Genomic DNA, 24,119 nt, shown 5'->3' on the forward strand with positions numbered 1-24,119 from the left:
TTCTGTAACTCTCCCTCCATCTTCGGGTTTTGATATCTATATACCACGCAAGGCCTATGCTAAGCACGCGGATATATCGATGATGGCATCTCTGTGCGTATATCCGCATGACAACTACATGAGAACGCATTGAAAGACATCACTATGGTTTGAAACAAAGGAGCTGCCGAGACAGTCTCTATGGGCCTGTTTTTGGGTCCGAAGGCTGGATATAGTAGCAATAATAGAGTGTGGTTTTGAGACATGAGGTTGCGTGAGTGGCACGGGATCTACACACGCGCGGAGGGTCTCATGATAGGGATTCGCGTGCAAACCTAGCAAGGCTGTTTGTATCAATAACCATAAAATCGTAGATTATGAACATCTGAATGATGTCTTCTGGAGCTTTGATAATTATAAGGTGGTTAGATGTGTACAGATCAAACCGGGTGCTCGCTGCGGGGGCTCCACGCTATTCAGTAGTTCTCAGAACCCAGCTTTCGAAGTACATTTTGGCTTTGTGCAACAACCAAGATCACTAAGAAACCATAGTTCGCTATCCAAGACTACGATAGTAGGATGAGGTATCAAACCCGGAAACAAATATTTATCGCTTTTTGTATTTTTGCATGGTTAGGTATGAATACATAGACCGGGAAATTACCTACCCTACCTAAGCTTGATCGATGACTAATCATTGCGCAACGAACAGATAAGCTAGCCGTCATGATGCAAGCAGCTCCTGTCTGAAGCTCCCAAGCGTGAAGCCGCACAACAACCTCAACCACAATCATGCGGCTCTCACTCCAACCATTGCTCCTCCTGGGGCTCTCGGCCCTCGGCGCCGCAGTCTTCCAGGATGAGGTCGGCGAGATCGATTTCCACCACGCGCTCCTCGGCGTCCCCCAAGTCGAAACCACCTTCTTCCATCGCCCACGAAAGCAAGATAAGGCGAGCCTCCTTTACACTCTCAGCGACGTCGGTCTCATCGGCGCCGTCAACCCCAGCAATGGCCAGGTTGTCTGGCGTCAGCAGATCGCGGATGATATCACTAATGGCGGTGGTTTCCTGCGCGCTGCTGAGGGTGAGCATTGGGTTGCTGCGGCGTATGGATCGCGAGTTCAGGCGTGGGATGCGCTAACGGGGCGAAATGTGTGGCATAATGAGTTTAAGGGAGAGGTTAAGGATCTTGAGATTCTGGAGCTTACTGAGAGTTCGAGAAAGGATGTTTTGGTTCTGTATGACGAGGATGGCACTACGGTTCTACGACGTATACACGGTACTGTGGGAAATGTCATCTGGGAGTTCCGCGAGGTCGCCAAGAACATCCCTCTTCAGGTCTCAACCGATATTTCCAAGATCTACGTTATCAGCCTTCACGGATCGCCTGCTTCATACAGCCTCAAGGTTATCGCGCTCGACACTGTTACAGGAGGACGACTGGACGACTTTGCCATTGGCACAAAGGGTGATGTCCATGGACCCAAAGACGTCATGTTCGTTGGAGGAAACTCTGCCGCCCCTATCCTCGCATGGGCCGACAGCACCCTCACCAAGCTCAAGGTCAATGTCTTGGGAAGCAAGACGACCCAGGAGCTCAAGCTGCCTTCCGACGCTGTCGCTGTCACCATTCACGCGCCTCACCTCCTTCAATCGCAGCCTCATTTCCTCGTTCACACCCGAACCAAGACCGGAAACAAGGCCGAGGTCTATCATACCGACTTGAAGAGCAGCCAGGTTACCAAGGCCTACGAACTTCCTCACCTTTCTGGCCCTGGTGCCTTTTCCACCAGCTCTGACGGAGCCAACGTTTACTTCGCTCGCGTCACTGAAGATGAGACTCTCGTTGTCTCATCTGAGTCTCACGCTGTTCTGGCCCGCTGGCCCTTCAAGCCCGCTGGCGATATTGAGGCTGTTCACGCTGTTGCCGAGGTTCTCAAGAAGCCTGGTACCGAGGGCTTTGCTATCCGAGTTGCTGCCGTCACCAAGTCAGATGACTGGGTCCTTGTCCGTAACGGCGAGATTGACTGGAAGCGACCTGAGGGTTTGACTGGCGCTGTTGCTGCTGTCTGGGCTGACATTCCTGGTACTGAGAACCTCGCCAAGGTTCTCGAGGAGGAGGCTCACACCAATCCTCTTTCGGCCTACATTCATCGTGTTACACGACATATCGACGACCTTCAATACCTTCCTGACTACCTTGCATCTCTCCCGCAACTAATCATCACTAGCATCTTCGGTGGCGAGCCCGCTGCTAAGAAGGAGGGCCTGCACCGCGATACTTTCGGCTTCAATAAGCTTATTGTGCTTGCAACTCGTCGTGGTCGTGTGTATGGTCTTAGCACTGAGCACAAGGGTCAAGTCATCTGGTCCAAGTCTGTACTTCCCCAAGTTCCTGGCGAGTCCCTTGAGATCAAAGGTATCTATGCCAAGGATGAGGGCGTGGTCACTCTGCGTGGCGCCAAGGGCGAGTACGTTGCTATCAAGAGCGACACTGGCGATGTTGTCGAGGTGATGCCTGCCGGTTCGCTTCCCCGCGTTTCCAGCACTGTCGTTGTCGATAGCCCTGCTGGCAAGTGGTTGCTTCCTGTTGGTGTCAACGGAGAGATTGGACCTGTTCCCGCCGGTTTCACTCCTAGTGAGACCGTCGTTGTCCGTGGTGAGGGAGAGACTCTCAAGGGTGTCAAGTTTGTTGAGGAGAACAACAAGGTTACTGAGCAAGAGGTCTGGCAGCTTCAGCTCTTCCGTGGTCAGAAGATCGTGGAGATTGCTAAACATGCTCCTCACGACCCTGTCGCCTCTATTGGCCGTGTCTTGGCTGATCGCCGTGTCAGCTACAAGTACCTCAACCCCAACACAATCGTTGTGGCTGCTATTGACGAGGCAAAGTCCTCTCTTTCTGTTCAACTGATCGACACTGTCTCGGGTCAGGTTCTGGCTGCCCAGTCCTATGCTGGCGTTGACGCTACCAAGCCCATCTCTTGTGCTATGGCCGAGAATTGGTACACCTGCACTTTCTTTGGCCGATACACCCTTGATGATGGCACCAAGCGATCTATTCAAGGCTACCAGATTGTAATTGTTGACCTCTACGAGTCTTCTTCTCCCAACGACCGTGGCCCTCTTGGTGACGCTGTCAACTTTTCGTCTCTCAAGCCTGTTGACACACCAACAGGACCTGCTTTGCCTTGGGTCGAGGAGCAAGCTTATGTTTTGTCTCAGCCACTCGACAAGCTGTCGGTTACACAAACGCGACAAGGCATTTCAAACCGACAGGTTCTTGGCTACATGCCTGAAACCCACTCCATCGCCGGCCTGGCTCGCCAGGTCCTGGACGCCCGCCGCCCGGTTGGCCGTGACTCAACTCCAGCTGAGAAGGAAGCGGAAGGTCTCATCCAATACACTCCCAGCATCGAGATTGACCCTCGGTCAGTCATCTCTCATCAGCGAAACGTGGTGGGTGTCAAGGACATTCTTACAGCGCCAGTCATTGTGGAGAGCACGAGTCTGGTTGTTGCTTACGGCGTGGATGTCTTTGGAACACGCGTTGCACCCAGCGGTGTATTCGATATTCTTGGAAACGGCTTCAACAAGGTGACACTTGTTTTGACCGTTGTATCGCTGCTGGGCGGCGTGCTCTTCCTCTCACCGATGGTAAGCAAATCCACATTCGCACTCGCATTTGATGACATCCGGCTAACAAAGTTCCTAGGTAAGGAGGAAACAGATCAACAGGACTTGGGAGGGCTAAAGGGGATGAAAAAAAGAGAGGGCATGTCATTATCTGGAGCTAATTACTAGAGCCGGCCGACGGTCAGGCCAATGGGAGGAGAATATTTGGTTATGAGCTGTAAATGGAAACAAAGCATCTATCAACCCACGTCATGCCGGTGATTTTTAACGACTGTTTCCGTTGACAGATGGAGGTGGCTTGCCTCAAGGTGTCAGCCTCACGATGTAACGATCCAAATGAGATGCCACAGCTCGAGAAGCCACGTGCTATATCTGTCAGCCTAAACGGCCGAGATCGGGATCTCCGTAGGTCCCGGTAGGCAGAGCATCGCCGGGCTTGGCGCCACGGCGTCGTCGGGACTTGCAAGACAGAGACGCGGGAGCCGACAGGCCGTGGCATCCAATATATCGTGAAAACTGGTGGTTTGTAGTGATTGGTGAACAGCAAGCACATGGATTCCCCTGCTTTGTTCCTCGTATCACTGCCTGCATCTAGACATATACATGCTCTTGCATATACTTCGTATAACATGATTATTCTCACTCAAGCGTAGGACTTTGAGCTGACGGTGGGGAGATAACTATGGGAGGAGTATTTTGCATACACGGGTTACTCAATGCACTTTTGACACCTCGCGAATCATGTGTTTCTCAGAGGATCACGAGGCTGAATGTTCGACCACATCAGCGAGCATCTATGCTTGTTTTTCCAATCACGAACGTAATTAATTCCTCCGGACCCTCGGGAAACACGAGAAAGAGGCTTTTGGGGACGAATAAGCTGTGAGCACGCTAGGCTTTTGCTTTTTGCGGGGTAATCTGATGGAGGTTGCTTCGGGATTTATTTTTAGGAGGAGTGATTCTGGTTGGAGGAGCGCTGGATATTGACTGTTTTGGTGTTGTATTATGTCAGTTCATGATGGTTCATTGTGAGGTTATTGTAGTATCATAGCATGAACAACACTACACGGTATCATATCATACTCTTGATGATAGACAGACGTAGACTTGGTGTTAGTTTTAACACTGTATCGTCGTAAAAAATACCTGTAACACCACGTCTGTAGGGCTGGTAGTTCAGATCGTGTGACTATCTAGTGATGTTGTGTAAGTGGCTTGCCTAGAAGCGAGTCCGATATGCCACTCCCGGCCTAGCTCCCTTGACGAGTTAACGTTGCCATTTGACAGAAACCAGTGCGAACGAGCTAGAACAATGGAAGTCGAGAGACACTGACTACCTTGTGCATCGTCACATTCTGGAGTAAGCCTCGTATAGCAAGACGATCTCCCGTCTCTCCACGGGGAATATGGCACCAAAATAGCATGAATCTAGGACTGAGGCTGGGCGTGATCTCCACCGTCAGCTCGTGTAAGTCAAGTTGAGCTCATGAAGCAATAATAGAAACATGCTCATGAGGAGAACAGAATACGTGAGGGAATCAAGTATATAAACTCCCCTTCCTAACCTCCAGATCCCAAACTTTCTTCTCCATCCTCATCAACTCAAACACTCTCAACTCTCGCTACAAAAACATACTCTCGCTCTACTACATCTTCTTACAAGGAACCACCAACCGCAAACATGAAGTTCACCATCGCCCTCGCTGCTCTCGTCTCCCTGGCCGCTGCCACTCCCCTTGATGCTTCCACCAAGGGCTGCGAGCCCGGATCCTACTCTTGCACTCCTGACAAGACTGGCTGGCAGGTCTGCGATGTCAACGGCAAATATGTTGTAAGTCATCACCACTCCTTTCCTCTTTCACTGGAGATACAAGTTACTGACCTTTCAAAAGGCCGCCGGCGTCTGCCCCCCCAAGACCTCTTGTGTCTTCTACAAGCCTAGCGGTAGCCCCTACTGTGTTCCCCCTGGATTCAAGTTCCCCAAGGCTTAAGTGGTCTTTTGATCTTATGACCTGATAGCTATGGGAGTCACCAGGTACTTGGAACTCTCGACAACAACTTCTATCTTGGTCTGATACTGGCTTCTGAGGTTGGGTTTAGATTGGGATTGAGATGTGCATTTGGTCTTTTCTTGTTTTCATGCCTTGCATGAGGTCCTTTCCTTAGAACAAATTAGATATGGAACATAGCTGGTTGGGTATACATACATATATAGGCACTTAGCATGCATCTGCAATCTACTGCATTGCCTTTGATCTTTGCTCGGACCATGACTGTGAATTAAATCGCCTGATGAGGCTGTCTTTACTAACTGGTGCCTCAAGAAGCAAGCTCCAGGGAGCAAGATAACTTCTGACCCTAGGTTTAGGTGCCAGTACGTTGTCTGGGGTCTAATAAACCTCTTCTCGACACGACTGAGGCTGGAACGAGAGGGCGGTGTATATGACTACCTGTATTCAGTCTAATTTCAATGATGACCAATAAGGTATGATCTAACTATGCTAACCCGAATGTCAAAACTCCATGGGGCATCCCAGTTCATCTATGTGCATAATAACCTAGCAGTCACCCTGCCAATTCTTGCTAATCCACTGCGCCATATGGTATGTAAAAGTACCATCAATGTATCGCTGAACATCAGCATCACTGTAATCACCTGCACCAGCAAACTTCAGGGCAGGGATGATCCAAGGTTGGATGAAGTCAAGGAACACAAAGTCAACTGTCTCGGGATCACCCTTCTCAGGCATATTGATCTCAGCCTGGACACAGTTGGGCTGCTCGTAAAAATTGACAGGCTCGTGAATAGTGTCATCACCATCAGTTCCAATGTCGTCTTTGGTTGTGTATCCAGAGGTCAGGTCAGGTTTGTCAAGGAAGCTCCTTAGTTCAAGACGCTTCTCGTCCTCATCCTCCTTATTGGCCTCAAACATAGCCTTCATGGCTGGAGCGGGGAATGCCTGCTCAGGCATAGCCAAGAGCTTGACATCAGCACCGTTCTCTGACAAGATCTTTCCGGCGCTGTTCAGCAGATCGATGACTTTGGAAGCAGCCTTGTACGGGACGTCCGGAATGTAGCTGAAACCACTGGTAAAGGGACTCACAGCATATGTGCTGTCCCGTGTGAAGCCACCCTTGAAGATGTCGAATCGAATACCGCCTGTGTTGAAGATGGCCAGTCTAGCTTTGTCTTTTCGATCCTTGCGAGTGATGATATCAGGCAAAAGCTGATTGGAGATCCAATAGTAAATGCTGTCCTCATCGGTGTACTTGGTTCGTGTCATCCAGAGGGTCTTTGGCGCACAACCAAACTTGTAATCAAGTTGAAGGGCCTTGCGAGCACGAGTGATCATCTGAGTCACTCTCTTGCCATCTGCAGTGGGGAAAGTTGACTCATTCAGGCCGGTGTGGTAGTGTAGTCCGTAGAGGTTGTTGTCGATGTATCGTCGAGTAAAGGTGGGTGAAGCAGCGGCCTCGACCTCCTTAGTGCTGCCCTTGCTGATTCCGTCGATTGACATCCATCCAATGGTTTCGAAATATCGACCACTGGCTATCGCAAAAGCCTTTGAATCGTACTGAACAGCATCTCGAACGTGTGCATGGCCGCCGAAGAAGGCAATAGGGATATGCCAGTTCTGTTTCCGAATGGCGGTAAAGATGACCTTGAACTCCTCCATGCGAAGACCAACATGGCCAATGACAACAAAGAGATCCGGCTTCTCCCGAATAGCCTCTTGGAACCAATCCTCCTTGATGGTATCTTCCACAGGCTGCACAACGGTGTTGTTGGCATTTCCCGTAAAGTCGAAAAGGAAGCCAAAAGCTACAATTTCGAGACCCTGGTTCTTTGTCTTGAACTTCTTGTAGCGCTGAGCTTGGGGAACACGATCGCCAGTCTTAAAGTCGAGGTAGTCTAGGTTCGAAGCGAGATATTTACCCTTGTAGTTTGGAACCGTGGTGTTGTGCTCCTTATCAGCCGAGTAGGCCTTGTAAAGTTCGTGGTTGCCGGTGCAGAGGATGTCGACGTCGGCTTCGGCGTAGATATCGTACTGGAAAAGACCCTTGGGTGAGGATGCATCGTACAAGCCATTGCCTTCGATGCGGTCGCCGGTGTCGATGACTAGAAGGTCGGTTCCTTGCTCATCGGCTTGCTTACGCATATGTTTGGTGAAAGAGATGTAATCTCCCCAATCGGCAGAGTATTGGGGCCTGTGATATTAGTTGTAATTCATCAAAGTAACCAGGCAAGACATACTCCTGAAAGTGACCGCCAATCCAGCCATGAGTATCAGTTGTGTGGATAAAATTGAGCTGACCCCAGGTAAGGTCTCTCATGGGACCCGGGATGGGCTCGATAGCTCCAGGTTGCGACGCACAAGCTACAGCGACCAGCGCTGAACCGACAGCGGGTATTTTACTCCTGAGAATCATAGTGGCTTTATGTGACAAGATAGAGACTGAGAGTGGTTGAACAAGAGGGTGAAACCGCCCTGTTTTGATGGATGAAGAAGAAAGAAGGCGGCCGAGTTCGGCTCGAATGGACGAGGCATGATAAGGTCGGCGCACAGTAGAAATGACGTTGGAGGGGACCCTGAGGGACAACAAGGCCTTGAGTGCCGTGATTGGTTGATAACGTTGGCATTAAGGCTTATCAGCGAATGGGAAGCGTTGGATGTCTTCCCGCAAGGGGTCACGACCAGTCGATAGCGCACATCAGCGGGTCCGCTGCCTGGGCCACGAGGACGCGCATTCCATGGAGGTGCTGAGGCCTCAACTCAACCCGTGACATGAGTTTCAGCTTGTGTCATGAGGAATGCCTGAGGACTCACTCAATCGATGGTCTTCTTGATTGCGTCTCGAAGGGCTGACTCCGTAGAGAAGGAATATGAGTATTAAGGGAGAAGTTCAGATGACGGCTTGTATCCAACCCAACAAGCTCTATGGACTCATGGATTCGAGTCCCATTGAATCCATCTCAATAGTCTCCTGTAGACTGGACAATGCTTGCGACCCCAACTAACAAGAAATCACGTCGACCAGCGGAGGCTATAACTGGGCATTCTAGACCTCATCCTCAGCTTGTTGGTTCACTTACACTGGGAATAGCTGGCTGTACTTTGCACATCCTTATCGACAGCTCAAGCTAAATAGTCTCCGAATCTGGTATGATAGCGCGAGGCCAAGCTTCCATTCAACACTGCAGCATACGATAGGTCGGATGTTTCTTATAGTGGAGCTTTGGTCGCCGGTACGAAATACGACATGAGTCGGAGGCCCCACCGCCGGCCTCTGTGCGCCTCCCGGCTGCCGGTATAAGTTGACTTCAAAGGCCGGGTTTTAGTAGTATTCTGTATTTAAATTATAAAGCACATATATCCGTATCTCTGATCTTTCTTTATAACCCGACTCTAGACTTATTTGACGAGGATCTATTCGACGTCTGCAGTCTAGTCGTGTCAGCAAATCGGACATCGGAGCATCTGCATGTCCCGGCCAGACCAAGGCAAATGAATAACCCAAACCTTTGACTTCTTCACAGCCTCTGGGCACGCGAAAAGAAGTAGCTATAGAGAGACATGTCGAATACTGATCCATCGGGCTCCTCGTCGACAAATTCTGGTAAACATGCCCACAAGGTACACAGCAACGACTAAAGGCGTCTCACTAACAGGCTACAGGGAAGCTGAGTGCGAACAACATATCACGAAAGCTCAACATAAACTCCGAAAAGGACTGCTTTGATCTCCTGTTTCAAGAGATGGTAGCTTTGCCGGAGCGTGAACCATTGGCACCAAGCTCAGGATCCTCGATGGCTTCTCAATTGTCACTTATATCGCGTATGTCATTCTTTTGCCAAGGTTACAGAATCATGATAAAGCTGACAATGATCAGAGAGAAGTTCAGCAACGGACAGTACAACAAGAACCAATGTCTGGATAGCAAAGACAGTACGGGCAGCCATGTCTGATGCAATTTCCAAGCCATAAACACCGGCAGGGACCAAGACGATCTGTCGATATCTACAGTATATTTCGTTGGCTGTTCGATGCGGCCTCCACTGACTCACGTTACTATCAACCACGAACAGTCTCGACGAACGACTTGGTTGCAGCGACTGCTTCGCTGGTCGGGGAATTTCAGCTTGGCCGCCACTCTAACAGCGCGCACGGATAACACACTGCGGCTCGTTCCGCACAACTTTAATGGAGTGCATATTGAGTGAATCGCAAGCACTGGGTTCACTGTTGTATGTCAATGGAAAGGCAATATTGTTATAATTTGTATTTAGAATATGACCAAGACAAAAGAACTGATTCGATACCAAGTCAAAGAAATAGCTTCGGCCAATTTGTCTCGCCTGCCCCCACGTGGTTACCCACCATCCTCACCTCATCTCATTCACGTCTCCCTACCACAAGGACAAGACTAAAACTTTGGTGGCCCTCCTTCAGGTCAGCTCTAAACGCCACAACAATATTGATACTGAATGAAAATCGACAATTGAGTTCTATTTCAGAGTTACAACTTATTCTTTGATTGTGCCCGCTGAATTTGTTTAGAGGTAACATTCATGATGTGCCTTCACATGTTCCTCCATCTGCTGCAGTCTGCACCCTTCTGTAAGCACTGTAACATCCCCTGCAACAGGAGCTTTGACCCCCCGGCAGCCGCCGTCCTCCCCCACTGAACAAGACGCCACTGGGAGCTCAATCGAGGACGTTTGACCCGACCAAGTCTAGCTCGTGCTCTTGGCTCCCGATAAATCGTGGATCCTGGCACCAAGATGATCCAATAACGAGAGCTAGAACTCGCTTTAGTGAAAAAAGGAAAGGGAAAAAATTGCAGATGATCGAAGAATAAAAAGGACAAGGACCTGGACCTCTCAAGTCTTTCTAGCTCTTCATCTGTTTCGCTACTCTTGCAAGATCAGCGCTGCATTTTAACGGTGTCTCCGTGCCGATCGCCTCCAGTGCAAGACATTTCTTGCGCACCTCAAATAACCCTTCCCCCGCGATATCTTTTGCGACTTCATATGTTGACCTCTGTTAACTCGGCTTCCTTCAACAACTATACACCGGCACATTGGTACATGTGCCGTATCAGTTCTTAAGAACATCAGCGAGCGACTTTGAGTCTTTGCGCTTGCTGCACCCGGAGACGATAGAAAGACTTCATCTGAAGAGAGATTATTCGATTCTTACTCAGTGATTCATTACTTTTGCGATTGGTTTACGAGGTATGTTGCGACACCAGCGCAATCAATTGCGCTACCAGAATGCGATCGCTAATAGAAGATAGATACCCCTCGAATAAACCAACATCATGTCGGCTACTCAACCCATCGCCGTCAACACCCCCGAGAACCCCTCCTCTGAGGGCGACTCCAAGGGCCCAACTGCCAACGCTACCCAGGCCTCCATCGCCACGAACGAAGATGCCGCCGTTAGCCAGGGTATTCACACCCTCGAGGTCAAGTCTGTTCATTGGTACAGCTACCTGACCACTCTCGACTTCTGGATTGTCCTCGCGCTGGGCCAAGTTCTTGCGCTGTGCATCACGGCCACCAACACCTTCACCAGCTTCCTCGCCAATGCGGGTACCAACATTCCCGCGTTCCAGACCGTCTTCAATTACATCTTGATGTTCCTCATCTACACGCCTATTTTTCTGTGGAAGGATGGTATCAAGGGCTGGTGGCGTATTGGAGTGAAGGATGGGTGGAAGTACCTCATCATGGCGTTCTTGGACGTCGAGGGAAACTACTTTACTGTTCTGGCCTACCGATACACGAACGTCTTGTCAGCGCAGCTCATTAACTTTTGGGCTATTGTCTGCGTTGTTGTCATTTCGTTCTTCCTGCTCAAGGTTCGGTACAGAATCTTTCAGATCATTGGTATTGTAGTCTGCTGTGGTGGTATGGGTATTCTCATTGCCAGTGACCACATCAGCGGTACCAATGGCGGCAGTGGTCTCGATATGGTCAAGGGTGATTTGTTCGCTCTGCTCGGTGCTACTCTCTACGGTACTACTAACGTATTCGAGGAGTGGCTCGTGTCCAGGGCTCATTTGTACCACGTCCTGTCTTTCCTGGGCCTGTTTGGTATGTGTATCAACGGTGTCCAGGCTGCCATCTTTGACCGAAACTCTTTCGATAACGCAACCTGGAACGGTAAGGTTATCGGTTGGATCATCGGTTACACTCTGTGCTTGAACATCTTCTACATCCTTGTACCCGTCATGCTCCGCATGGGAAGTGCGGCTTTCCTCAACATCTCCTTGTTGACTGCCAACTTTTGGGGTGTCATCATTGGTATTCGGGTCTTTGGCTACAAGATTCACTTCCTGTACCCCATTGCCTTTGTTCTTATCATCATTGGTCAGCTCGTGTACTTTGTTACTGGTAGCATGCTCAGTGATTCCAAGAAGCCTTGGCTGGGTGATAACCAAGAGGATGGTGTTTTAGGTTTCGGAACTGCCAAGCTCAAGGCTCTCAACGCTGCGCGTAAGGCTCAGATTGAGGCTGAGGCTGGACAGCGAGATACCTACCACTAAGCTGAAGAGTGTCTTGGGCAGAAGGTGTCGAAGTTTGGATTCGGTGTTCAATCTGGGATTACATTCTTGGATAGATACCCAGTATAGTTAGCTGAGTAGTAGATATAGGAGATTATGTCTGCAGTTGAAAGACGAATAGTTAATATACATAATGCATAATCTCACCTAAATCACCAGACTCTGGGAACAAAATTCAGAAGCTTGTCGTTGATATTGACTAGTAGAGGCACTTATCCAACCCCTCTACACATATATTAACCTTAGAAGGCTTGTTTAGCTGAACGAAGTTGTTTCCCCTGACTTATTGTAGGTGATCATAACCAGGTGATTGTGTCATTCCGTCTTGAAGAGTCACCTTTATCCTGAGGGACGAAAATACTTACGCAAGCTTCTTGAGTCAGCATTTAGACCAGTTGATTTTGGCACTCTATATGAATGAGGGCGCAAGCAATGCTCTTATCTTAGCTGGCGTGATAGTTGGCACTGCCGGCCAGCCTCATTTTGCTGGACAGTGATTCAGCATTATTCCAAACACAAACTACCTACACATTTGAGATCACCCTCCTTTTCTTCCTTTCAATAATAAAACTCAAAAGAGAAGAGCGAATTTTCCACGACACCCCAACAGATCGAACAACATGAAGTCGATATCCTACGATATAGACCCAGGCGGCGACATCCAGCTGATACTGAAAAAGCCGAACAAGCAGAATATAGTGCCAGAGGACACTACTCAAACTGTCGATGGAAAGCGCACTAATCCGAAATTCCCCAACCCAGCATGCTTCGGTCGGTATCAAGTGTTTAGCGAGCTCTATCCTGATGGCGAGAACGAGACCCCTAATTTCGAAGTGGAAGTCCACATGCGAGTGTCTTCCCGACATCTGATTCTTGCGTCACGCATATTCCGAGCTATGCTCGAAGGGCCCTGGAAAGAAGGAAACCCGTCTTCTGGACCTATTCGACAAATATCAGCCGAGGACTGGGACGCCGTCGCTCTCGCCATAGTCTTGGACGCTATCCATTGCCGTCATCACGATATCCCCAAAAAGATCCAGATTGGACTCCTGGCTAGAATTGCAACTATTGTTGACTATTACCAATGTCGCGAGGCCATAAGTTTCCATTACGAGGCGTGGGCTCACCGTGGAGTAAAGAATTTAAAGCATGATGCAAGCGTGTTGCAGTTGTATGTCTCCTGGGTATTCCATGATGAGGATGAATTCGAAATAGCGACAGAGTCAGTTATACGTCGTGGCAGAGGAATGCCCGGATTCAATACTCATGAGCTTCCTGTCAGCGGTATCCTCAGTAGGTCCCTCCACAACTCGAGTCCCCGTATTATGGCTGATCTAATGTGCCTTGGCAGCTAAGCTCGACGACATCAGACAGACCATGATAAAGAAAGCCTTGGAAGCTCTTGACTTTCTCCAAGAACAACTGACCGAAGAAGAAGGTTGCGAAAGACATCATGACGCTGACTGTACTGCCATCATCCTCGGCACGTTGCTCCGAGAAAAGCGTCAACTTGCGCGCTGCAATCGACCTCTTGTTGCTCCTTATGATGGGCACAGTCTAGGCTGGATCCTAGGTAGGATCGGGTGTTTCAAACTTCCAATGAACCCGCACTCTAGTGATACCTATCTTGACACAATGGACTCTGACTCAAGCGATGAAGACCATTACCACCCTTGTACCATTCAGAGAAGACTGCAGCCAGCCATAGACGAGATAGACCTTGCGGTACGGAGCGTCCGTCTGGGTGATTTCCAGCCTAAATATACCAGACACGAGAACTTTTAGTGATGGCTAATTGCCATCGACATAATTCTCTCTGGCAGGGGTATACGGGAAACACAAGAAAGATTGGTGATTGGCAAATAACGATGAGATAGAACCTGGAAGATTTCAAGACTTTGATACAAAGACCTAGATGTTATTGGGACATCTTAGGATGATTTCAGATCGTTTAAGACAATTTAAGATAAAATCAGCTTTCTTTTGCCACGTTTTTCTTCTTGGCCCTCTAGCACTACCATTCAGTCAACCATATAATCCCAGATTGCACACCACAAATGAGGATAAAACGGCGATAGGCAAAGATGGTGGGTAAAGCTCATGATGAGTCGCTAGGAACATTCCTAAATCTAAGCCTGAGCGCTATGAAAAAGCAGTAAAGTGACCAAAAGAGACCAAGATATTGAGAACACAAGATATCCTTCTTAGTCGGATTTTAATCCAAAACCGACCAATCCCATGGTTTCCAGCCTTAATCACCTCGAACGTTCTTATCCAGATCAAGAGTCCAGACGCTCATCTTAGCCTTGACATCTCCAAGAACATGTCTCATTCTACCCCGGACACTGCAAACCGACACATCGTGATAGTGGTCATACTCCTCAGTTGTAGCGGCAATCGACTCAGGTATGTCGTTGACGAGTTGAATCAGGCTTGTGATGCTGTAACCGTTGAAAGGGGCCACAAGACGGCGATCACTTGATCCGAGACGGTCCAGTTCTCGCACCAAAATGCTCAGCGCGATAGAGTCGCATGTCGGAGAACCGAACTTGTGCCAGTCACAGGAATAGTCTGAGTCGGGAAGAGTGTCGAGAAGATCATAAAACTTTCTCACGATCTGGTTGATGAGCTCCAGTCGTTTTTCTTCAATCTTGGCTAATATCTTGTTATTGGGATTGATCCAAATGTGCAAGGGGGGAAATGGTTACTAACGTAGAACTTCATGGAGTGGAAGATTATCGGCACTCAGCTGCCGCCCGTCCATGTGCTTGAGGATAGCCTGAGCTGCTCTGTCAAAAACTTCTTGATTGGGGAGGACCCAAGAGACAGATAGCCACAGGAGAGTCTCATGAGAGTACTCATCCTCAAACTCGGTAGACATGTTCTTATACCATGTTTCGGAAAAGATCTTGACGACCTCATGGCATTCATAGAAATCGACTATGGTAGCGATATGAGTCATGAGCCTGAGATCAACGACGCGAGGCACATTCCCATGCCGGCCGTGGATGATATCAAGAACGATAGCGAGGGCCACTGCATCCCAATCCACGGCTGTGATTTGACGGAGAGGGTTTCCGAAATGGAGGGAAGTTGATGATGCCTCGGCCCAGAGGCCCTGACTTAGGGTACGAAAAACACGAGAGGCCAGATTGAGATGTCGTGAAGAAACTCTCATATGAACTTCATCCTCAGGGGGCGTTCCAGCCTCAGAAGTGCTTGGAGTTTCGGTGGTGCTTAGGGCCTTGGATAACCAGTGACAGAGCTTTGTACCAGGGAGACCGGGATCTTCTTCTTTTTCATCTTGAGCAGGAGAAAGAAGATCGTCGAATACGTGGTATTTTTCATGTAGTGAGCCACGAGCGACTGTAGATTTGTTCATAGGATCCTCAGATTCGTCGGAGGGAACATAGGGAACGAGCTTATGAGAGTTTGGCTGTTTGAGGAGAACCTCGAAATCGCCATCAGGGTCGATGATGTAGGAAATGGACTTCGTCATGGATGAAGATATAGTCCGGTGCTGATGTTGGGATGAAGAATGAAGAGGCAGAACCGAAGGGAAAGAAGAGGTATGCAAGGTAGGAAGACTGTTGTGGGCCTCCCACTAAGAGCAAGCAGAAGCAAACCACACCGCAAACAGATGGAACAAATACAGGCAAAGGAACGAATTGCAAACAGATTCACGATAAAACATGTGGTTAGTTGAGTGTAGCTTGTGAGCTAAGACAAATCTGAGGTCAGCTAAGTTGTGGAATCAGGGGTAGTTTTCATAAAGTGTCCTGAGTTCAACATTTACTCTCATCAAGCCTTCAGCAAACAACTGAGCCCGGGGGAATGTGAATGAAGAAATCACATGGCAAATACGCAGAGGAAAGCTAGCAAGTTTTGACTCCAATCCTTAGGTCCAGGCACCACTAACTCAGCTTCTTTCAATCTTCCATATCCGCAAACGACTCGATCTCTTACAAACCAGTTTGCAGCACAAATAAAGCCCAAGCTTCTAGTCATTCTCCTTCTGACGCAGACCCCAACCTTGAATGCGTGAAGGGCGGAAAGCCTTGATGTCGTTGGTTACCCCCTTCATCAGTTTCTGCATCCGCCCCTGGATAGTGCACATGCATCGTCGATGAAATACGTCGAGTTCTCCAAAGCTACTGATACCGGAGTTGTCGTATCTCGGCTGCAATGGCTTGGGTCGGGGGAACCCATCGACAAAGGCTCGCACCGTGACGATGTTGTATCCGTCATAAGGAGGCTCGAGGGGAAGATACAGGTCCTCCCATCTGAATCTCTCTCTCATCAACATTCCAAGCAACGTGGATGAGCAGTCGGAGAGGCCCAAACCGGGGCATTCATTCTCCGTACGGAGGGTTTCTTGGAGTATGTCGAGTCCTTCCAAGATCCGTCCGATAAGCTCCGTTCTTTTGTCATTCAGGATACCTAAAACATAGTATTAGCATATCATATTGAGCTTGAGTGCGCCTGAAATATGCTTACCCATGACTCCACCAACGGGGAGGTCCTTAAAATCGAATTCCGAAGGTCCTTGGCCGTACCTCAAGACCCGGCGGGCCACGGCAGTGAAAAGAACATCGCTCTCAAAGACCCACGCGACATATAGCAGTAGCAATGAGCTTTTGGAGTACCCATCGATGTTTTCCTGCGTAACAGACTGTTGAGAGAGCCACAAGTTGCTGATGAGCTCCATGCTTTCGTAACATTGGTAGTAGTCGACGATGGTGGCAATACGAGCCAGGAGAACGAGGTTGACATCCTTGGGGATGTGCCGAAAACGCCCGTGCATCGCATCAAGAACGATGGCAAGCGCCTTAGCGTCCCAGTCAGAGGTCGCAAGTTGGCGGGGGCTATCCCGAGAAGAAGATGACAAAGAGGCTTCGGCCCATGAGCCTCGAAACATGGCCCTGAAAACCTTCGAGCCCAATGTGAGGTGCTTTGAAGATACTCTCATGCGTACAACGTCTGGGGTCTCTTCTACAAAGTCCAAATCGCCATAATCGTCGACAAATGTTGGAGTATCAAAGTTATCAAAGACCGCGTATCGTCCTTGGAGTACCGAGTTGTTCAAGTCGGTGGTGGGCGAGCCGTTTGCGGTATCTAGTTCTCCTGGCAAGACTCTTTCGGGGATGATATCCTGGATATTTGGCTCGTTGAGAACGAGTTCGATGTCGCCATCAGGATCTATCACGTATGAAACTGACTTCATTATTATGCCCGTGGAGAGGGGTGAAGAAAAGGCATGGAGGAAGTTGAAGGACGAGGGAAGAGATGATGGAGAAGAGAGAGATGAGACTTGTTGAAAAAAGGGAGAACTCCGTAGGCGCGCGTTGGAGATGGCAAATGGCTCGGTTTGCCGCAGCCTGTCACTGACCACTCAGACCTCCCACAGGCTGGCATAACAAGTTCAGGTGGGCCAGGAAAGAGCATTAAATACGTGATAAACTCTTTTGTAACAATAATCGATTTATTATTGAGACTGGATAACATGGCTGTCATCTGAATGCCAACACTACAGAACTTAATGGGCATAGGACGGTTATCTGTTTCTTTCATCAAAGGAGGTAGTCGGCTATGTATAGTTTATGACGTGCCATAGAGTTAATATGCTCAATAGAAACCAGGGGTAAACATTTTTGAAACTCTTCTGAATTACAGCATCGATTTAAGAAAATGATTTCAGAAGGCAGGCCGAGATTATTGAGATTATGGAGTGTGAAGCGATAGAGATGGAGCAATAGTTCACGGTTAATGTATAAGTTTACTCAAGTAGCCGTTTCATTCTGTTCTATTGTTTCGGGAGATATAATATGCATATCTACTCCAATTTCATTCTCCAGTACCGCTTGAAGAAAGCAACTCCATAGATTGTCAGACAACCACCAAAACACCGAACTCTAACTATGAACAACTTGAGTCATTGAAATCGGCCAGGGGCATACGGCAAAGCTCCCCTTCGACCTTCTCAAGCCCTGGTGTCATTCTTCCTTTGATGCTGCAAGGGTAGGTTCTGCGATCGTTGAGGTCGATGTACCTGGGAACATATGGTCCGAAGCTGCCATGTTGCGGCATAGGCTTAGTACACTCCTTCACCAGCCACAGGGATCTGTAAACACTGTACCCGTTAAAGGGGGCGATGAAGGGGGGGTCGGCATGTTCGTGTTGGTACACCATGCGAGCCAACACGCCAAGTGCGAGGGACGAGCGAAGACTATCGCCTCGGACACATTCTGGTTCTTGGTGGAGTGTGTCGTGTACGTCTTGAAGACCTTCCTGGATCTGCTCGATGAGATCGAGTCTCTTTTCGTTCAACTTTCCTGCTCATCCGTTAGCTGTGCTCCGAGGCCATGTATAGTCTATAAACGTACGGAGAATGTTTTTGATTGGAAGTATTCTGGGCGTGATTTGGGAAGGGCCTCTGAAGTTCGACACAACCATGCGAGCCATGGATGCGAAGATCACCCTGAGTTGCGAGGCCATTGCCGTGGATTTCAGGGATGATCTGGTGAGAATTAGGCTCTCTCAGTACGAGCTCGACATCGCCGTCAGGGTCGATCACATATGAGATGGTCCTCATGGTGGCTAGATTGTTGAGGGGGCGAACGAAAGAGATGAAGGAAGAAGAAACGAGCCGGGTATGAGAGGGGAGGCTTGTTGTGGAAAAAGAGAAAACCCCCTGGGGTGCAAAAATATCTACAGGTACCTACCCACTGCCTGTCACTGACAATGGGACACAGGTCTTCCAGTTTGGCAAAAACAGCAATCATCCATTTCACGGGTCAGACCAAAAGACCAAGTATAGCAGCAAATTGAGATATTAAGTCTAGTTATACTTTAAGCTAGATAAAATCTTAGAGACTGAGCATAAGCATTAATGCAACTGCTAAAGGCCATCTGCCATCATTCTACCAAAAAGAATGCCATCCGTAGTAAATGAACAATGAAACCCGTCTTTCTAATTCTCTCAGTCTCTGAAGTTTGCCAAGTTGAGCCATTCAATATCACTCAGGATGTTGTCAATTCTTTTCTTCAGTCGTTTATTGGGACTTTGTTCCCGTACTGGCATTGAACCCCATGCATCTCCATCCTCGGATACGACCTCATCATGGTACTCCAGTGAACGAAACTCATGGACCATGCTGATGATCTTAGAGAAAGAGTACCCAGTATATGGAGCTTTGAGATGGGGGTCTAGTTTGTCCAGTCGACGTTTCTCTCGTAACGCTGAACCCAGCGTCATGCAACGGCGTACGTGGTCAATCGCAGGACCGCCCCAATCATCCCAGACTGTGTCGTCGACATGGTCATCTTGAAGTTCTCTAATCATGTTGTCAAGCTCCTCTAAGACTGTCTTGATAGCCTCCTGTCTTTTGCTGTCCAGATTCTCTACCACAATATTAGAAGTGTCCTCACGTGAGCTATCCTGTATCTAGAACTACTTACCGAAGACCTCGGCGATAGGAAGATCGTAGGTTTTGACAAAATCTAGACCCTCGCCATGCTTCCAGATTAACATTGCCATATCGGCGAAACTTTCATGCCAGGAGAAGACCCAGCTAATGTACAGCCACAGGATGGGCTTCCTCCCGAATCCCTGGGGGACCTTGTAGAGCGAGTTGTGCCACAAAAGTGGAAAACATAGAACGGCTCTATCGCATTGGTAGTAGTCGACGATGACTGCAAAGTCTGCAAAGAAGCTGAGATTGATCTCCTGTGGCACATCGCTGTGGTGGCCATGGATGACGTTGAGAACAGCGACCAGAGCATCTGCGTTCCACCCGATCGTGGAAATCTCACGAACTGAAGTGCTCGAGGAGGAGGAAAAGTTGGCTGAGTCGGGAGAAACAGATTCAGCATTCTTGGTCCATGGGCCTTGGAGCATCTTCTTGATGACGGGTGAAGCAAGGGTCATATGGGCAGAAGAAACGCGAAGGCGGATTTCGACAGGTTCTTCATCTGTGTTCTCGGATCAGTTTCGAATGTTTCTTAGGTTGATGAAGTCCATACCGTTGATTCTGAAATAGGGAAGCGGAGAAGTCATAGACGGGGCATCGAGGCGATCATGGTCTGGCAAGTAGTCTGGCCAATTGTAAATACGAAGAGAAACATCTGGCAGAACTTTCTGTGTGTTTGGCTCCTTAAGGATGATGGAGAGATCGCCATCGGGGACGATGTCGTGAGTGATGATGGTCATGACTATGGCTAAGTTTGTAGCCAGGAAAGGGGAGGGAAATCCCAGGAGAGTGAAGATGTTGTGATGTGAAGAGAAGAAAAAGGGAAAAGGTGTGTGGCTCCCGAGAAAGAAGTAGGAGTAAAAAGGAGCTGAGAGCTGAGAGTGGGGAAAATGGCACTTGATAGACACTGTCAAAATAAATATATTTGATCGCGAACTCGCCAGCAGAAACCGTTACTTTTCAGTAGAGGGACTTGAAATGACAATAATGATCTCGAAAATTAGATCAATGTCTCACAAGTAGCCGCGGTAGGATTCAGTTAAGATAGTTGCTGTCCTGTTCCTGAGATTCTAATGTCAAGGGTTTTATAGTGTTTTATACGGGCAAAAAGAAAAGGCCAGGACTAAGAACTTGCAGTTTTCTTTTCACAAAAGGAGAGAATGAAGGACAGTGTAAGTTCAGGAAAGCTTGTGTCTTGTTATTCTTGATCTAGTCGTTCCTCTCCAGATGAAGTACCCCTTATCTAAGACACAGAAGTTTTCCATTTTACGTCACCAATAGAAGTCTGTCTTTTGCTACCTAGAGAGTCTATTTTAAGGTAGAGGCAGGCTGTTGCTTGTGCTTCAGTGGTGCATCTGTTTTGACAGTGTCTGGCAGATGCAGACTTCGACCCTGACACCTGACACACACACTCCCTCAGAGCTGCCTTGCCTTTGGAAAGTTTTTCTCGGCCCTTCTTCCTACCTTTCTCTGCATCCTTCTCCTCCATCAGAAGTCTTTCCTTCATCACGGGCTTCTTTCCCTCCAGCAACACCACAACATCATGGCGGTCGTTACCCACGACATCGCCCCCGATGGAGACCTCTATATTGTCCTAGAGAAAGCCAACACGATGCGTACTACTCCAACCGTCGACATCCGTTACGTGAGCGTTGATTCTGCCGAGTTCACCTCTGATCCTGCGAATGTGAAAGACCCAAAGACATCATCTGGGCTTGAGCTCCCCGATGTTCCAGGTAGTCGAAAGGTCTTCACAGATGATATCTAAAGCTGACGTAACCGTATAGATGGGGATAACTTGGAGTGTCGATTTCGAGTCTCATCTCACCATTTGACATTCGCCTCTCCGATCTTCAAAACGATGCTCACTGGTCCCTGGAAGGAATCGGCGCCAGCTGGAGCGAATGTCGCTGAGACAACACCTACCAGTAAGGCTCAGACTAAGGACGGAGCTCTCTCAGAGACCTCAGAAGATGCCCTCCGAAGTTCCTCCGTGCGTGAGATCTCGACAGAAGGTTGGGATGTCCACGCCTTCATCACAGTACTCAGAATCATCCATGGTCTCAATCACCAAGTGCCGGAAGCCGTCAGTCTCAGCTTCTTTATGGACGTTGCTGTCATTGCCGACTATTATCAATGCACCGAGGCTGTGTCTACTGTTGCGAAGCTTTGGAAACCGCCATTCTTCGAGCTTGTCCTTCGGGGAAAGGTATCGATCATGTGGTTATGGATTGCTTGGGTTTTTTCTTGGCCTTCCGAGTTCAAGAGAGCAGCTTATGGGCACTTGCGGTGTAGCCAAGGTCTAGAGCTTGTGGATACTCATGACCTCCCAATTGCTATGATTCTTGGTATGTAATGTCTTATACACAAAGCGCCCGAGGGCTACTAACAACGATATTAGAAAAGCTGGCGAAGAAGAGGGAGTGGTCTTTGGAGACTTTCTCTGCCAAACTCGATACACTGCGAGCGGATCACCTGGAATTAGGCGCGGGCTGTGATCCTAGATGCAGGGAGATATTGCTCGGTGCAATTCAGGCGGGCGAATACAAGATGAACAATAAGCTTGTGGTTTCTGGCCCACCGTACCATTGGATCTCCATTGAGGAGATTAATGATATCTGGGAGGACATTGATTCAGCGGATTGCCGTGATCGTTGGGACATAAAGCGAGGTTTGCCTCGTCCCTGCGGTCTCAAGAAGTCAATGAAGCCAACTTTCGATGAGATCGTCGCTGAGTTCAGCAACATCAACATCGCTGACTTTCAAGCTAAGAAGGTCTGAGAAGTTCCTGGTTCTCTGGCAACTAGCGACGCATGGATATCGTTGGTGGGCTAGAGGAAAGATAGAAGGAAGGATGAATGGCGATCAACGATATGGGTAAAACGAAAGCCTGAGGATGAGTCCTGTATCTATGAAGTATAGAACCTATTTTCAGATACACGAACTTTCTCGTCCTGTGTTCACTGGTAACTTCAGCCAGGTGTAAAACACAAGTCACTTTCAACCTCCAGAAATCTCCAAGGTATACAGCTACCAGACTCGAGCAAGATGCTTATATTATCAGGACTGAAAGTAGCTCAACTCAATAGCCTCAATCTCCCCCTCCACTTTCTTGATGACCGTCCTCAGCCTTGCATATACAGTACAGTTCTGACCATGGTTCGGATCAGGACACGCAGCTTTCATCCGAGGAAAGTCATCCAGTACTTCCATTACTCGCCATATACTGAGCCCGTTATACGGTTCCTCAACAGTGAGAAAGTTTCGCTTTCCCCGTATCAACGCACCAAGCGCCATAGCAGTGCACTGTTCATACTTTGCTTCTGGACAGCCACGTTCAGTAGAGAGGGTCTGTTCCAGGCTTTCGAGGGCTGTGAAAACTTTCTTTATCAGAATGATTCTCATGCCGTCAATTTTATCTAGCAATTATTAGTCAAGTGAGCATAGTTTCGTATGCTATGGAAACCTACCAAGGACTTCAGTCAGGGGAAGATCGTACAAGATAACCGTATTAGGGCCTCGGTAATTTGAGAGGACCAATTGTGCACAATGCGAAAACTCGTTTCTCCAGGAAAACACCCACGAATTAAACATCCACAAGAAGAAATTGCTGTTGAAACAAGACACTGCGGCTTCTTCTAACGTGGAGAGCCAGAACGACGATAAGAGTTGCACTGCTTCAGCGCATTCAAGATGATGGACGACGGCAGCAACCTGCGTTAGGAACTCAAAATTGACATTCCGGAGCACTTGTGCGTTTCGGCCGTGGATCACGTTTAACACGGTAGCCAAAGCCTTTGCATCCCAGCCTGTGAGGTATATCTCGTGATGCAAGAGAAAGATGGTGGCTGGAAACGCGCATTCGGATCTGGACTTCCTTGTCGTTGCACTGGGGGGTGCTTGTCCCAAAAAACAAGGTATTCAGATCCCTCATCTTGACCGAGAAGTCATCCTGTTCCTCTCCCTCTTCACCCTTCTTCACTTTCACGGGTGCTTGTGGAGTTGGGAGAATTGGTATGGCCGTTCTTAGTAAGGGGCTGGTGCGTTGGGTATCTGGGTCTTGGAGAACGATCTCAATTGCGCCTTGAGGGTCGATCTCGTAAGTGACGGACCTCATCGCGAACGGTAGAGAAATATATTGGTTGGGCGAAGACTGAGAGGAAGAGATGAGGGGAAAGATGGCATATTGATTCATTGACTTATTCCCGGGACTGGGCCCCTCTTCGAATCCGGCCAATGGGCTGTCTTTTTTCTTTACTTCAGCTTGGACTGAGTATGATGCCATCTTCAGTTACGAAACATCATATATTCCACAGCTTGAATACGCTGTATCATGACATATACTTGCTATGTGGCAGATTAGACCTTAGTTTGATAGAGACGAGCCTAATTGGGGTGTTGGCTTCATAAATGTCGTGAGGATGATATGAGATACAGTGACCTAAGGGAGGAAAGAAAACTCAGGAC

At 48.6% G+C, this 24,119-nt stretch overlaps 10 protein-coding genes across 10 annotated transcripts; 5 read left to right on the forward strand and 5 right to left on the reverse strand.

Moving 5' to 3' along the window:
- Positions 1-771: 771 nt before the first annotated feature.
- Positions 772-3,730, forward strand: J7337_001648 (uncharacterized protein; the record flags this gene model as incomplete). The annotated part of the gene is made up of 2 exons (XM_044819385.1): positions 772-3,633; positions 3,692-3,730. The coding sequence occupies 2 exons, from the start codon at positions 772-774 to the stop codon at positions 3,728-3,730; spliced, it is 2,901 nt and encodes a 966-aa protein (XP_044687087.1).
- A 1,563-nt stretch (positions 3,731-5,293) lies between these two features.
- Positions 5,294-5,603, forward strand: J7337_001649 (uncharacterized protein; the record flags this gene model as incomplete). The annotated part of the gene is made up of 2 exons (XM_044819386.1): positions 5,294-5,443; positions 5,505-5,603. The coding sequence occupies 2 exons, from the start codon at positions 5,294-5,296 to the stop codon at positions 5,601-5,603; spliced, it is 249 nt and encodes an 82-aa protein (XP_044687088.1).
- Positions 5,604-6,170: 567 nt separating this feature from the next.
- Positions 6,171-8,043, reverse strand: J7337_001650 (uncharacterized protein; the record flags this gene model as incomplete). Its single annotated transcript, XM_044819387.1, has 2 exons — positions 6,171-7,821; positions 7,868-8,043. 2 exons carry the CDS (start codon positions 8,041-8,043, stop codon positions 6,171-6,173), a joined length of 1,827 nt encoding a protein of 608 aa, XP_044687089.1.
- Positions 8,044-10,935: 2,892 nt separating this feature from the next.
- Positions 10,936-12,165, forward strand: J7337_001651 (uncharacterized protein; the record flags this gene model as incomplete). The annotated part of the gene is made up of 1 exon (XM_044819388.1): positions 10,936-12,165. The coding sequence occupies one exon, from the start codon at positions 10,936-10,938 to the stop codon at positions 12,163-12,165; it is 1,230 nt and encodes a 409-aa protein (XP_044687090.1).
- A 638-nt stretch (positions 12,166-12,803) lies between these two features.
- On the forward strand, positions 12,804-13,538 carry J7337_001652 (uncharacterized protein; the record flags this gene model as incomplete). Its single annotated transcript, XM_044819389.1, has 1 exon — positions 12,804-13,538. The coding sequence occupies one exon, from the start codon at positions 12,804-12,806 to the stop codon at positions 13,536-13,538; it is 735 nt and encodes a 244-aa protein (XP_044687091.1).
- Positions 13,539-14,434: 896 nt separating this feature from the next.
- On the reverse strand, positions 14,435-15,682 carry J7337_001653 (uncharacterized protein; the record flags this gene model as incomplete). The annotated part of the gene is made up of 2 exons (XM_044819390.1): positions 14,435-14,838; positions 14,896-15,682. 2 exons carry the CDS (start codon positions 15,680-15,682, stop codon positions 14,435-14,437), a joined length of 1,191 nt encoding a protein of 396 aa, XP_044687092.1.
- A 501-nt stretch (positions 15,683-16,183) lies between these two features.
- J7337_001654 (uncharacterized protein) lies at positions 16,184-17,407 on the reverse strand (the record flags this gene model as incomplete). The annotated part of the gene is made up of 2 exons (XM_044819391.1): positions 16,184-16,623; positions 16,681-17,407. The coding sequence occupies 2 exons, from the start codon at positions 17,405-17,407 to the stop codon at positions 16,184-16,186; spliced, it is 1,167 nt and encodes a 388-aa protein (XP_044687093.1).
- Positions 17,408-18,099: 692 nt separating this feature from the next.
- Positions 18,100-18,775, reverse strand: J7337_001655 (uncharacterized protein; the record flags this gene model as incomplete). Its single annotated transcript, XM_044819392.1, has 2 exons — positions 18,100-18,515; positions 18,661-18,775. The coding sequence occupies 2 exons, from the start codon at positions 18,773-18,775 to the stop codon at positions 18,100-18,102; spliced, it is 531 nt and encodes a 176-aa protein (XP_044687094.1).
- A 387-nt stretch (positions 18,776-19,162) lies between these two features.
- On the reverse strand, positions 19,163-20,392 carry J7337_001656 (uncharacterized protein; the record flags this gene model as incomplete). Its single annotated transcript, XM_044819393.1, has 3 exons — positions 19,163-19,584; positions 19,642-20,154; positions 20,206-20,392. 3 exons carry the CDS (start codon positions 20,390-20,392, stop codon positions 19,163-19,165), a joined length of 1,122 nt encoding a protein of 373 aa, XP_044687095.1.
- An 803-nt stretch (positions 20,393-21,195) lies between these two features.
- Positions 21,196-22,433, forward strand: J7337_001657 (uncharacterized protein; the record flags this gene model as incomplete). The annotated part of the gene is made up of 3 exons (XM_044819394.1): positions 21,196-21,388; positions 21,440-22,000; positions 22,054-22,433. 3 exons carry the CDS (start codon positions 21,196-21,198, stop codon positions 22,431-22,433), a joined length of 1,134 nt encoding a protein of 377 aa, XP_044687096.1.
- Between the last annotated feature and the right edge of the window lie 1,686 nt (positions 22,434-24,119).

The sequence above is a fragment of the Fusarium musae genome, chromosome 1, assembly GCF_019915245.1.
Source record: "Fusarium musae strain F31 chromosome 1, whole genome shotgun sequence".
Lineage (NCBI taxonomy): Eukaryota > Fungi > Ascomycota > Sordariomycetes > Hypocreales > Nectriaceae > Fusarium > Fusarium musae.